We start from the raw sequence: 15,432 nt of genomic DNA, 5'->3' as shown, positions 1-15,432 counted from the left end.
TCAGGGGGCACCTCTAAGGTGCCCTCTGGGGTGTATGTTACAATAAAATGTACACTGGAATCAGTGTGCATTTATTGTGCTGAGAAGTTTGATGCCAAACTTCCCAGTTTTCAGTCTAGCCATTATGGTGCTGTGGAGTTCGTGCTTGACAGACTCCCAGACCATATACTCTTATGGCTACCCTGCACTTAAAATGTCTAAGGTTTTGCTTAGACACTGTAGGGGCACAGTGCTCATGCACTTGTGCCCTCACCTATGGTATAGTGCACCCTGCCTTAGGGCTGTAAGGCATGCTAGAGGGGTGACTTATCTATACTGCATAGGCAGTGTGAGGTTGGCATGGCACCCTGAGGGGAGTGCCATGTCGACTTACTCGTTTTGTCCTCACCAGCACACACAAGCTGGCAAGCAGTGTGTCTGTGCTGAGTGAGGGGTCCCCAGGGTGGCATAAGACATGCTGCCTCCCTAAGAGACCTTCCCTGGCATCAGGGCCCTTGGTACCAGGGGTACCAGTTACAAGGGACTTACCTGGATGCCAGGGTGTGCCAATTGTGGAAACAAAAGTACAGGTTAGGGAAAGAACACTGGTGCTGGGGCCTGGTTAGCAGGCCTCAGCACACTTTCAAATCAAAACTTAGCATCAGTAAAAAGGCAGGGGGTAACCATGCCAAGGAGGCATTTCCTTACAATAAATCAGGGTGAAGAAGAGTGAGTGATATGCTGCATATGTGGATGACACACATCCTAGGGGGTTTTCATGTACTGAAGGTAATATTAGTGCCCATTAGCAGCATACAATCGTCTACAGTTGAATAGGAGAGTTAAGTGGAACATATTTACTTATCTAATGTTGGTTTCCAAGATGTCACTAGACTTAGATATATTTCCAAATTTGTAAAGTACAAAAATCCACTGCTGGGGCTGCTTGTGAATGCAGAGAGACTATAGCTCCCCAGGACAGGAAGGTGTAAGGCTATAACAAAAAAAACAGGCAGCACATTTGTTAGGTAGTCCAAAGAGTCTTTAAAGACAAATATATTGTTTAGTGTGGTACTGAGAAATAGAGGGGGTCCGAATCTATCCTGAAGGTTTGAATATGAAGGTCTTGATGTGGTTATTGAATGTTAATAAGTTAAGAGTGCCTGTCACTTTGGATGGTTGAAAGTTGCAAATATGGCAATGGTAGCTGAGAGATCTTTTTTCTATGCAGGTTTAAAGGAAGGAGGCATAATGAGTTAGAGAGTTGTAATCTTGCAGGAACATAGTGTGAAAGCTTTGAATGCTGGTATACAAGGCCTCTATTCCCAGAAAACTGTCTCACAGACAGAAATCCTTCCCATCTTAAAACCTGAGCCCCAAAAGACCTCAGAGTAAAATGACTGAGTAAGATCCCTATGTTCATTATGTCACTGAAAGGTAACAGACCATCTCATTACTCGTTAATCCATCATATAAGCAGTACAAACCAGAAAAAATAACCCCATCCACGGATGTAGGTTATTCTGTTCAGGCATGAGCAATCCCTAAAACATATCAGTCTTCATAGCCACCTTCAACAGTAACAATCACTAGTGTCCAATGACATACATCTGTCTATGTTGCCCTCTTTCAATTTCCTTCCGTCTTTGCAGTCCTAGTAAATTAACAGTAAAGAAGCATAATACAGGTGTCGGGTGCTGGAGAACCAGAATTTAGGCAATCTATCCCACTGTCAAGGAATACACTTAGGAACTTGGTACTTTGTCTAGCAGAGCTCAACAAGAGGGACCAAAGGATTTGTGCCTATAGCTTTGGTATTCTCTAGCCTTCTTAAAGGATAAAATATCTGTGATATAGCCATTGTTATAAAGATTCATCATTGCGGAAACAAATCAGCGTCTGCATGATTGTTTTAGACATCTGTCATGTTGAGGGCTTGATGTGTCAATTCTTCTTCCTTTGAGTTTCATAAGGGTTCATGAGGACAAACAGTGAGCAGTGGGTAGAGCAATATCAAACTCCTATGTGTCTTGATCATGCAGCACCCTAATGTGTTTTGTGATCTTTCCAGCAGCCTTCTGTCTCTTTAGGGTCTGTATTTCCCACTTACACAATCTCGTCCTGTTCCTGAAGAACTGAAAAAGTGTATTTTGCCACCTTTATTACCTCCAGCTTAGCAAAGAACAGTTGCATGTATTTCAACAAGGTACCTCAGAGTCTGTGTTTCACTGAATCAAATTATATTTTGCATTTTACTTGTGTTTAATTGGGGAAGGTGTCTGTCGATCAGCATCAAACTCTGGCATAGTGCTGGTCCTTTCTGTTTGCAGAATGGTATCTGTCACAATGATTTAACTGTCTCACTTTGATGGCGTGCATGGTGATCCACCAGCCCTCAATATCTGGAAGAATTTAGAAAGACCCTTTGGCTTTATGAACTTCAGGTGAAACCTTTTCGAAGTACAGGTTTACTGATGCTCACAGAGTCCTAGAAAGTGTAGGTTGTTGTGACATGAACTGCCTTTTGCATCTTGTACCCTTGTATTGAATTTTCTTGTGGAGCCAGGGGATCCCAAAATGGAACCCACTGGCCTACTTCACTCTGGTTCTTGGAGCACTTGTAAGTTTGTGCATGTAAGCTGCATGTGCGTTTGGATGTTAGCCCAAAGATCTGATTCTAGCTTGTAACAGCAGAACTTTGTGACAGGGACAGTAGGCCACGACTCCTGTGATTCTGATAAATAGGGTCTAGTCAAGACTACAGTCATTGAAACATGATATGCTGCCACCACCTCACTATAGGCGAGCACCCATGTCAGCAGCTTTACTTCACTGTCATCAAACAGAACATGCTTGCCCAGGATCACACTAGATGAGTGTGAGGCCAAAAACCTGGCTCACAGTTGGGCTGTGTGGGCAGGGGATACAGCTGTATGCCTATCTAAACAGGTTTGTGTTACCATTTTCTGGCCTAATCTTTTCTTTTATATGGTTTGAACAATTACCCAGAATTGGGTAGCATTGGAAGGTATAATCTCACCCTTTGAGGTGCTTTTTTTTTTCTTTTTTTTTAAGCAACACTTCTTCTACTTTATGAAAGACCATTGTGGCATTAGTCTTTTATAAATTTGTATTTTTGTGTAGTGCCAACTTTTTTGCTGCTTGCAGCTTTGGGGCACTTTTTGTGACACTCAATAGAACTATTAAAGAATCAAGGTTTGTACAGTATAGCTTCACATATAGACACATATAATTAGTAGGTCCTATGTTTAAAAAAAAAAAAAAAAATTATGTTCGAGCACCATCTGTAGGACATGAAGACATGGTGTGTTATGCATTGTGTGGTAGGCTAAAGGATGTCTCACATAGAAGATCTGATCATTGTGTGACAGTATATTTGCATTGTTGTATAGTTATATTACTTGAACATGTTCTCTTTTCGTACAGTACTACACAATTCAAATAATTTCTGTAGATATTAACAAAATTATGAACAAATATTGGCCTATTTTCTCTCCTTCTACTTATTGAGAAAGAGGAGCATATGTATTTGATACCAGTCAGCACATTTAGGAGCACTTTAGACGTGAATTAGACACATATATTTATACAGTGCCATGAATTATATTCAGAATGTATTATTTAAAATTGTTCCCAAATGTTTGCAGGGTGACAGTGATGGAAACATGCTTTCAGACTTGTGAAATATAAAAGTGATGGGCTGTACACTGATTAATTGCTGACTACAGTTCAATCATGCCTGCCATTCATACTTTTTATTACTAAGTGGACCTGTTTGTCTCATCTAAGACTGTCCTCGAAAGACCAGATTCACCAGCTGTTTTTCTGTAATTCTATCCACTTCTAATCGACTGTGAAGAGACATTTGTCTTAAACCTAGCAAATAACCAAATGCCCGAAGTACCTTTGGTAGCATACCTCAGAGCTTTGAGACATCTCCACAAAAAGGAAAGAAGATTCAAAAATTTCAGTTTTTGTACTACTGTGGGAAAAAGAGTGATCTAGTTCCTGTGGTGGTTTTAAGAATATATATATATATATATATATATATATATATATATATATATATATATATATATACACACACATATATTCAATGGCATGTGTAGCTGCAGCTACACATGCTATGCATAGCTCTTTCGACACCTAGTTTTGGGCTCAGAGTGTTACAAGTTGTTTTTCTTCGAAGAAGTATTTTCGGAGTCACGGGATCGAGTGACTCCTCTCGGTTACAGTGCGCATGGGCATTGACTCCATTGTTAGATTGTTTTCTTTCTGCTGTCTGGTTCGGACGTGTTTCCTCACGCGCCTAGATTTCGAATCGGAAAACCTTAGAACACCTATTTAATCATCGGTATTGTTTCGATCGCGGTTTCCATCTAGCATCGAACCAATAGTACCGTCGTAATCTAGATTTCCCCCTTCTGGGCGTGTGCGCCCGACTCAGGCCTGTTCGGCCCTACTGCGCGGAAACCTAATGGATCGGGCTCCATTTCGATTCTGCCCTCGGTTCCCCGTAAAGTTCCCATATACAGACCAACATCTAGTTTGTAATTTGTACCTTTCTCTGGACCACCGAGAAGAAGATTGCAAGGCTTGTCGATTGTTTCTATCCAAGAAGAGATTAAGAGATCGCAGAGCCCGAAGATTAGAAATGGTATTGAAAAGTACAGAACATCTCGACGTCATGGAAGAACAGGCGCAGACAGCAGTCTCCATCTGAGATACTGACTCCGAGCAAGAATCGGAAGAAGATAGGCCTATCACTGCTGGCCAGCATGTAAGTATGTCTGCCCATATATAAAAAAAACTACCGAAGGCCTTGAATACACCACTGCCTGAAAGCCATGGTTCGGCCCGAAAAAAGACTGTCGTCGACTGATCTTTGGGTTCAGCTTCGAAAAAGGCTACTCCTCTGTCCACTTGGGAGTCGAGCAAGTCGGTTAAAAGTTCCACTTCGGACTCCAGTAAGCATCCTTACTCCCCGGAGTCGAAGATTTGACGCCTGGCTTCGGAGTCGAAACAGCCGACTTCATTTTCAGGACCGAAAAAGATTCAAACCTAGGAACCAAAAAAATCCCCATATACAGAGGAACAAGGACTTTCGAGAAGACTTAAACAAATCGTGAAGCCGATGCAAGAATCTTACAAGCCTTCTGATGAGGACACAGAGATTCACCCAATATTGGAGGTCATGGATGAAAGACAATCTAGAATCCATATACATAAAGAAACTGCAGAATTATTACTGCACCTTCTTTAAAAACTAAAAGAAAGCTGGCTTTTCAAGAGGAATTAGACTCCGCTCAACCACTCAACCACCAGCAAAGGTTCCAAAACAAAAGGAGAAACCAGCACCTGCCCCTACTTCTCCTCCTCATTCTCCACTGCTTTCTTTTTCACCTCCAAACACTAATCCACCACCATTGCCTTTTCCACCACACTCACAATACTCTCATACTTCAACCTGCAAAGGTACAACCTTACCTAGGTGCTATTGTAAATACTCAAAAAGCCCTAGCATATCCAAACACACAAAGGATACATACTTTCCAAAATCTCATCCCACATATACAACCAAATCAACAACACACTGCAAGATTTATCATGTAAGTTCTAGGGATGATGGCATCTTGCATAGCCATAGTTTCACATGCAAGGCTAAACATGAGGCCTTTACAACAATGCCTTACATAATAATGGTCTCAGGCACATGGTCAACTTCAAGATCTAGTGTTGATGGACCGCCAAACTCACACGTCCCCTCAATGGTGGAATCTCAGCAATCTGATGAAGGGGCGGTCATTTCAAGACCCTGTGCCTCAGACCTTAATAACAACAGACGCATCAATGATAGGTTGGGGAGCTCATCTCAACAATCATACCATTCAAGGGGAATGGGATCCCAAACAGAAACAATTTCACATAAACCACCTAGAATTATTGGCTGTGTTCCTTGCCCTAAAATCGTTTCAACCTCTTCTCAAACAGAAGACTGTTCTGATAAAAACAGACAACATGACCACCATGTATTACCTCAAAAAACATGGCGGGACACATTAATCTCAACTGTCACTGCTAGCCCAGACAATATGGAAATGGGCAATTCACAATCATATTCATCTATTATCTGAATACATTCCAGGAATAGACAATCAGTTAGCGGATCTCCGAAGCAGAAATCACCAACAAACTCGCAAATGGGATATTCACTCCCTAGTATTTCAAAAGTACTTCCAAAAGTGGGGAATACCAGAAATAGACCTGTTTGCAAAAAGCGAAAACGCAAAATGCCAAAACTTTGCATCCGACACCCACATCCCCTATCCAAGGGCAATGCTCTGTGGATCAATTGGTCAGGAATATTTGATTACGCTTTTCCCCCTCTCTCACTCCTTCCCTTTCTGGTCAGAAAACTACGTCAGACATCTCTGACCATGATACTCATAGCCCCAACGTGGGTACGTCAACATTGGTACACAACACTCCTAGACCTGTCTGTAGTACCTCATTCTAAACTCCAAAACAGATCAGATTTGTTAACACAGAACAAAGGTCAAATCAGGCACCCAAACCCCAATGTTCTCAATGTAGCGATTTGGCTCCTGAAGTCATAGAATTTGGTTATCTAAAAATTCCATCGGAATGTATGGAAGTGATTAAGCAGGCACGTAAACCTACTACTAGACAATGTTATGCTAACAAATGGAAAAGATTTGTCTACTACTGTCAATCCAAAAACATTGATCCACTTTCAGCAACTATACAAGATACTGTATGGTACTTACTTAATTTGCAAAAATCTAATTTAGCTTTCTCATCCATCAAAATCCACCTTACTGCAATATCTGCGTATTTACAAACTATTCAACACTCTTCTCTATTCAGAGTTCCTGTTATTAAAGCCTTCATGGAAGGATTAAAACGCATTGTTCCATCTAGAACACCACCTGTTCCCTCTTGGAATTTAAATATCGTACTTACCAGTCTTAAAGGCACACCTTTTGAATCCATGCACTCTCGTCAAATTAAATTTTATAATGGAAAGTTGCCTTCCTTGTAGCTATTACTTCTTTACGAAGAGTTAGTGAAATACAAGTGTTCACTCTTGAAGAACCTTTTTTCCAATTACACAAACATAAAGTTGTGCTTAGGACAAATCCAAAATTTCTACCAAAAGTAGTATCCCCTTTTCACATCAACCAAACAAAAATTGCCAGTCTTCTTTCCACAGCTAGACTCAGTTGCAGAAAGAGCTCTTCATACTCTAGATCTCAAAAGAGCTATTATGTACTATATAGACAGAACTAAAGATTTTAGGAAAACAAAACAACTTTTTGTTGCTTTTCAACAACCACATAAAGGCAATCCTATATCTAAACAAGTTTAGCAAGATGGATTGTTGGATGCATACAAACATGCTACATCAAAGCAAAAAGACAACTTTTCATCACTGCTAGAGCACATTCTACAAGGACCAAAGGTGTGTCAATGGCATTTTTAGGAAACATACCAATGACTGATATATGTAAAGCAGCCACGTGGTCTACTCCTCATACATTTACAAAACACTATTGTGTTGATGTTTTCTCACAGCAACAGGCTACTTTAGGCCAGGCTGTCTTAAGAACACTATTTCAAACAACTTCAACTCCTACAGGCTAGCCACTGCTATTTTCTGGGAGGACTAACTACTTTATAGTCTATGTATAGCATGTGTCTCTGCAGCTACACATGCCATCGAACGGAAAATGTCACTTACCTAGTGTACATCTGTTCGTGGCATTTAGTGCTGCAGATTCACATGCACCCTCCCGCCTCCTCGAAACCTGTAGTTGTTAAGTTTACCATTTGTACATATGTAGATATATTTACATTTGCATGGATATCTCTTTATATTCTTATACTGTATCACTCCTTCCTTCACCCTTTGCGGGAAAACAATCTCACAATGGAGTCGATGCCCATGTGCACTGTAACCAAGTGGAGGAGTTGCTTGATCACATGACTCCGAAAAGACTTCTTCGAAGAAAAAACAATTTATAACACTCAGAGCCCAACACTAGATGTTGGAAGAGCTATGCACAGCATGTGAATCTGCAGCACTACATGCCATGAACAGATGTACACTGGGTAAGTGACACACACATATGAGACGTGTAATCTTGAAAGCAATGCAGAAAGGTTCTTTGTATCTAAAAAAAAAAAAAAAAAAAATCACAGTCTGCTGCTGTGATGGGGAGGAGATGATTGGGTGGTGCTTGCTATCTAAAGGGAAGTATCACTCATGTAAGTATCCTTGCTTTAAGGTGGTCTACTATGTAAATGATGTTCCTTTTTAAATAGATGGTGTTTCTTCTGAAGCTCGTAATTTGTGTGAGGTTCTGATCTTTTTTTTAAATACCCCCCCACACCCACACACACACTGTAAAACTAGTAATACATGGTAGTTTCACTTTTCCTAGAAAGGACAGTCAGCTGTGCATAGTAATGTACCATTCCGAATTAACTTGATGAGTCTTGCCTCAAAGCATTGGCATCCTTTTAACAAACCTGTTCAACTTCTCTGACCATGCCGCATGCTAGCACGGAGCAGCCGTATCCCTCGACCCAGCATGAGTCAGGGGTGCAGCCGCGATACCAGCCGTGAGAGCAGTCGAGATACAAGCCCTGCTCGGGGCTTTCCTCCTCTCGGTGAGTACCTACTGCCACTTGAAGCGTAGCAGGTGAATGATTCCTTTCTCCCGCCTCCTTACCCAGTGACACTTTGACTGCAAGGTGTTCTTATCCTGCTTGTAATGCTTCCTCCTCCACCCTCCTGCTAGCTCCTGCATGATCACCTTACATATAAACCCTTTTCTTTCCAATGGGGCAACCTTACAGAAAAATGTTCTCGATTTCTAATCTGCAAAGATCTGTGAGAATGGATAAAGCAATGTTCAAAACAATTTAGTGTCACAAACGTTTCACGTGCACTGGTTATACCTTTTTGATCCAACAATTGAACCTTTGACATTTCTGCAAACCTGAGATGCAATTTGTTCCAAAGGTGACTGTAAATATTTGATCTTGAATAAACAGATTTTTCAATGGATTCTAAAAATATGCATGTTAATTAGTGTCATGTACCTCCACAATGTTAAGAGTTGCAATGTGAAAACTCAGTTATGGTGCGTTTTGCCTTTCTAGGTGCTATAACCTGTAACGGTTGGTTGCGGGATTGAAAACCTAAGATGCTCAGTGGACCTCAGTTTGTCATGTCACTTCCTTGTTAAAGTGTGGAACATAACAGATTGGTCATTAGGCAACTCTACAACACCCAAGTTAGTCAACTCTAGTGTACACAGCATGATGTCACTTAGGCAACTGCAATTATATCTTGCTTCAAATCTTAATATTGTTTGCCCTTAGACATGGGGGCACTTGAGGAGCCTCATTCTTTAGCCCAACTTTAACTTCTTGTAAGGTTACTGATAACTACATCACACTTTCTGGTAGAAGTAGAAAAATGTCCAGAAATTTCAGCATTTCCTAGAACCCCATCGATTTTGTTGTCGGTGTCATAAATCTATCAAAGTCTTGCTTTGACCCTGCCAAGACAAACTTTTGCATCCATTTCTGTTTCTGAAGATTTGTACTGAAAAGTATTGTGCCATCTCCAGAAATGGAGAAATCCACACAACAGAAGGACTTTGTAGAAAATATGTTTATTCTTGCAAAGTCAGTGAAGCATGTATGTCCCTCATCCTAATTTAAGAATAAACTTAAAAGACCAAAAAAATGGCTTTGGCTTTCAGTGAACAGTGTTCCATAGCTATATAAGCCCGTGTTACCTAGCACTTAATTTCATGTATGTATTTATTGGTTTCTCTGCATTATGTAATTTCAGAATTACTGATTTTTCCATAAATGTTTAAATGATACATAAGTACCTTTTCTGTATTGATATCTGAGGATCAGAGCTTAATGCAGAAGGTTGTGTCTGTCAGTCTTTATAACAGAGCACGTCTTGATTATCAATATTACCATACTCTGCCTCTCTGCTTAACAAATGTTACAACTTTTAAGTGCTGCTATACTGTACCAATGTTCTGCTACAATTCCTGCGAGTGAAGTTGACATTTCTACATTGAATTTCCTCTGCGTTGTGTTTTTTGTGTCAATTTTTTTCTCATGTATATTTATAGTGGAGGTCATGTATCATGGTGTGATCTATTCTGTTGTTGCACAGGTTTGATAGTGTAGATCTAGGTCTTAAACAAAGGTGTGCTTTAATTAAGGAATTCCAATATTTTGATAGCGTGTTTTCCATTGAGTACTTACACCCTGATTCCCCAAATCATGCCTATCTCTGAATTGACATTCCCCCATCTATTACCTCACTCATCGCCCCCAAAAATATATGCCCTGTCAAACAGCATCATTGAGTAATTTTTTTTCCCATATGGACATGATCGCTGTTTGAAAAGTTATTACTTAACAACTCTCCTTTGTGTGATTTTAAAAGTGGATTGCTGTCTTTTAATTGGCTGCTGTGTCTCTTAATGTTTGGAGGAGGAGATGTTGGGCCTTTCTATCTTTCTCTGAAATGTGTGTCAGTCTACCCTCACACCGGCTGTTATTAGCATGTTTTATCTAAGAGAGATTGTATAATGTGTCCAGCTCTTCTCTGTTCTTGGGTATCATATTAGTTTCTTGGGTAAAGAATTAGAAGGCCTTTGCCCACTGTCATATTGAAAACTTCCTACAATGCTTTTCTGTGTATCTCAGAACATTTGGGCTACATTATACTTAATCTTAAACTTACTGCTGATAGTAAACCTACCATTACTCCTTGCCTTACCACTTGTACTCTTATAATATCAACCAGAAATTGGTGTTATTAAAATAATCTGAGGTAGTGGATTTCTTTGTACTGATATGTGCCGATTTTATTGTTCCTATTCAGGTTTAACTCACTGTTGTAAATTTGATATTATGGGGCTCCACCTAGGGGAGGGCACTGCTAAGTGGAAGGCACCTTTACCTCTATTGTGAAATCTCTTGAAGAGTCTGCGCTGCCAATTCAATAATACCTCCCCAGTTTACTCTTATCTTATATTGGTATATTTTACTGGTGTATATTGAATAGGATACTTCATGGCATAATTTGGTTTGTAAATCTTTACTTCAACGTCTTGTAAATAATAGTAAGGAATAAGTGTAAAGGGAGGTAAATACTACTTGCAAGATATATTTGTTCCCATTTCTGTCTCAAAGAGAGGCATATGAGTACCTAGGTGCCAGATTGGATCTGAAAACCCTTGCAGTAGCTTCTGAGCTTCAACAGATGTCACCATTGACCTCCTTTGTGACACTGATTTCCCTATGGACATGGCAACATAAATGCACCACCCTGCTTGCTGACATCACTTTCTCTTTTTCTGCACCCAAAGATGAGGCTCAGGGGAATGGACATTTTTGCCTATTTATAACATAATTATAGCCTGTGTTTTTACAGTGAATTTCTAAGTTGTTTTTTTAAAAATATAAAATAAGATATTATTACCAGACCTTACTGTAATCTCACTTTAACCTTTGTTTTTTCCATGAATGTCTGAGGATCTTTTTAACATAAAGCAACAATATACACAAGTATAATTTTAAATAAGGTAGTCCTACTGGCTTTGTGAAGGGGTCAGAACACCAAAATATAAGAGGCTGTGCTATATTGTTGTTAGCAAGTGACCAGCACATCACCCCCTATAAAGCAGACCTATTGGCATTGTCAAAATGTTGTCACAATAATATATCAATAACCATATTACAAATCATTCCTTACAAATACGCACACAGGAGTGCACAATAATGATTGTCACAAACCTACTTAAAATAAAGCATTTTAAAGCTAAACAACCACACATTTGTGTTTGAATCTTAACAGTTTTCCGGTCACAAAATGAAGCCCCTCGAATGAACCACAAGGGGTGCCTACACTCTAGAAGAAGAGCATACAGCGCCAGTTTTGATTTTTTTTTTTTATTTAGACATCCTGTTAGGCTGCTGTGCTCCTTGCCCACGCAAGGCCTGGGCATTTTGGGGGTGCTCCAGGCAGGGAGCAGTGAACATCAACTATGCTGCCTTGCTGCTTCAGTAGTGAAGGCTGCCTTTACTCTGCTCCTCTTCATCATGCCAGAGGCAGAACAGAGTTGAAACTAATTTCGTTGGCACTGCCTCTCGGCACACAGAACCTATTGCCGGAGTTTCCAGATCCAGTCTGGGGAAGAGTCACAAGTTGGGGAATCAGTGATTACTGAAGTAAGTAACTTATTCTTTATTGTGAAAGATCCATGGTGTGGTATAAATAAACAGTTCTAGTTAAGTATAGAGGTGGGCAAAGAACTCCGCTCTGCCGGTGGAGTTTGCAAAGTTTTGCCCGATCCGGGTGGAGTTTTGAAAAACTCTGTGAAGCGACACCGAGCAGAGATTTTTCTCCTGCGTGGCTTGCCAATGTTAAGTTGGCGAGTGCGGGCAAGAGAAATCTGTAAGTTAACGACACTTCTGAACGTGGGCTGTCGCGGCAGGTAACTACCACTCTTGTTGAGAAAGCTGCCGCTCACGTTGTGGAAGCGGCCGTTCGAGTAGAAAATCTAGTCGAGCAACAAAAAGAAGTTAGTGCCCTATGGCACTCTGCGTGATGCAGTTCACTCTAATCTTATAGTTTGGGAAAAACTCTTGGTGCTAAAAATCAGTGCGTATAGAGCGACTTACCCAAACTTCGCTGCTCACGGAACTCCGCGTAACTCGGCTGACTTTTTTTTTTTACCACTTCTCATTACTTAACTAGGCCTGGGCCATGAACTGTGCCTAGTTAAGCAATGTCTTTCTCATGACTCCTTCAAATTGTAGAGTGCTGAAGCATCTAAACTGCCCTGGTCTGCACTTTAAAAATATAATCCAAAACTTATATTCAGGAGCGCAAACCTGAAATATCAAGCAGGGACCAACACCAAGATGTATCAGTGTGCTTTTCATACTTCAATAGTCAAAAATCATATAATTGCCACTGTATAAAGGTAAAGCGTAGAAACTTGCAGTTTGGTCACGAGAAAATATTTCATGAAAAATAGGAGCAGATAAAATTGATCCAAGAGACAGTGAATTAAGTCTGTGACTCATATACATATGACCCTAATATTAATAGTGTATAGAATATGGAGTAATGAAATAGACATCAATTTTTGTCCTTTGGGTGATGTATAGATGATTCACCCATGGTGCAGCAACCTTCTATCGTCACAGCAAATTTATCATAATGAAACAGGTAAAAACTAAAAAACTCCATCATGATGGGCATTATGGACATCTGTATAGTATTCCTCTGTGATGTGATATATAGTCGTTAAAATAATCTGATAATGTGAGCAATTGGGAACTCCTCAGCTTTCTACCTGTTATAGTTTGTGTTCCACAAAGCAAAGGATCTATATGAGAGCAAATCGTTTCCTTTAAAGGATTAACATTTCATTGGTGTAATGTGGAAGTGCACAACAAAGTAATAGTTTTCTGGGATTCATGTTTTTCAGAAAGATCAGCCTTTTGTGCATTAAGATTCGGGTAGATGAACGTTTGCTTTCTACGTTGAACATACAGCAGCACCTTCTTTAGGCATTCAGGAAGCATGTTGAGTTCATTTCTGGAATGTAGAGATGCATTAGCACGCAGCTGCTGACATGGTATGCAAATTGTATTCCGTTAACAACATTTCCCCCCTAGAGAAGCATAGGTTTGTACTGATTTAAAGAGTTTGAAGTAAAAACAAGTCCTTGGTGTTGCCAAAGATTGATATTGTGTGAAGTTTCCATAATGGTTGCGTTTTTGAGGGCGTTTTCCCACACCTGCTAACCAACAGTTTAGAGTGCTAATGTGCATAGGGTTGTGCTGCAGTGGAACTATAATATTGCTACATCTTTAAACATCACAAGCCAGTATGTTTATTCAGGTTTTGCTGTGTAGGAAATACCTTTGTAAGTATCACCTAAACGCGCTCATCCGTGATCTTGAAAAACTGAAAATTGGAACATTTTTGATCGAATTCCCTGGTGTCTAATGGTAGTTTCATGTCCTGGCTCTTGAAGGCCTACTGTCTTTTAATTACATTGTAGCTCTCTGCCACAGCTTCATCTCCATTCAAGTGGAAGAGTTGTACGGATAATTGTAGTTACATTCTACAGTACAGTACAGTGGTAAAAGACTTAAGTTTGTATATTCATAAATGATCAGTTTGAAGATTGAACTAAGGATATGCAGACAGATCAAAATAAATACCTTCTTCGAGCCTCCTCATGATGTATCCCCATGATTTTTTCTAGTTAAGTCTTAAACCTTCATGCCTGGAAGCAGGTGCTGTAGGTGTGCAGCAGCAGTGAGGCTTTTCCATTTGCAGTTCAGCTTTATGGGCTGCATTTTAGGTTCATTCAGCATTGTGACATGCTTCTCAAAGACGGCTGCACTCAGTTGAATTTTATTATAGACTACACTTTGAGGATGTGGATTGATTAAAAAGACTCTTGGGTGGGACGGGGGTGGGATGGTTGAGTGAGATTGCCCTTTTAGCTGCTTAGTAAATTACACTGGACAAATGGAATGTTGGGAGAGCAAAAGATAAAAATAATATAAAATGTGAGTTCTAGAAATCAAATTTAGTATTCTCCTGCTTTACCCATTGTCAGCACCTCTCCAGCTTGGACATGTTAGCAACTTATATGTTTTTTGACATTGTGCCAGCTTTTAAAGGATTGTCTTTAGTTGACCCAAACAGCTATTTGCCTGTATTCTGAGTTCAGTGGTAGACGCATGAATTGACCGTCAGTCGTCATTTTTATTTGACTGTGTTTGTTGAGAGTTGGGGGGTCGGGTACCAATAGCCTTATCTCCTACATTCTGTCTGGGCTTTAGTTATCCATCCTCTCATTGGGGAACACAAACACAGCAAAGTTACTTGAAATATTGAACAAAGAACGCGTAGAGTACACAAATATTTGGGATAAAGGTTTAGGTGAGATGAGTTTAAATTTACTTACCTGGGTGAAGGGAAACGTATGGTTCACAAAGCCTTCCAAGATACACTGGACCGTGTCATGAATGGCTTAGTGTGGGACACTTTCAAGCAAGTATCTGCAGGCATACTTGCAGCCTTTTGTGACTTCAAGACAAACTGACGTACACACATGCTAACTCAGGTGGATAATAAGCGCGGCAGCTGAGTTTTAAACAGCATATTTGAACCAGAACAATTTTGGGAGAATGAAATGCCTACATTGGCAAATTTGATGAAAATGAATGATGCGATCTGAAGTTAACCCAACCGAGGTAAAAACTGCTTGTTATAATAATTCTGGGCAACTCGTTTTACTCGAATCTTGGGATCGAGAGTGAAGATTTTTTCCAGGC

The 15,432-nt window shown here is 40.1% G+C and overlaps 1 protein-coding gene across 5 annotated transcripts in view; it reads left to right on the top strand.

Annotated features, from left to right (window-relative positions):
• Window positions 1–15,432, top strand: part of CLASP1 (cytoplasmic linker associated protein 1) — a 1,131,138-nt gene that overhangs the window by 663,196 nt on the left and 452,510 nt on the right. The window contains exon 23 of one of the 5 annotated variants that reach the window (XM_069224630.1): window positions 8,587–8,694. The exons of the other annotated variants lie outside the window; for them this stretch is intronic. Coding sequence (XP_069080731.1) covers window positions 8,587–8,694 — 108 coding nt within the window. The remainder of the gene's footprint in view (window positions 1–8,586; window positions 8,695–15,432) is intronic. 5 annotated transcript variants of the gene reach the window in all.

This window comes from Pleurodeles waltl, chromosome 3_1 (assembly GCF_031143425.1).
Source record: "Pleurodeles waltl isolate 20211129_DDA chromosome 3_1, aPleWal1.hap1.20221129, whole genome shotgun sequence".
Lineage (NCBI taxonomy): Eukaryota > Metazoa > Chordata > Amphibia > Caudata > Salamandridae > Pleurodeles > Pleurodeles waltl.
The sequence above is the reverse complement of the archived record's forward strand: the minus strand, read 5'-3'. Positions and strand labels throughout refer to the sequence as shown.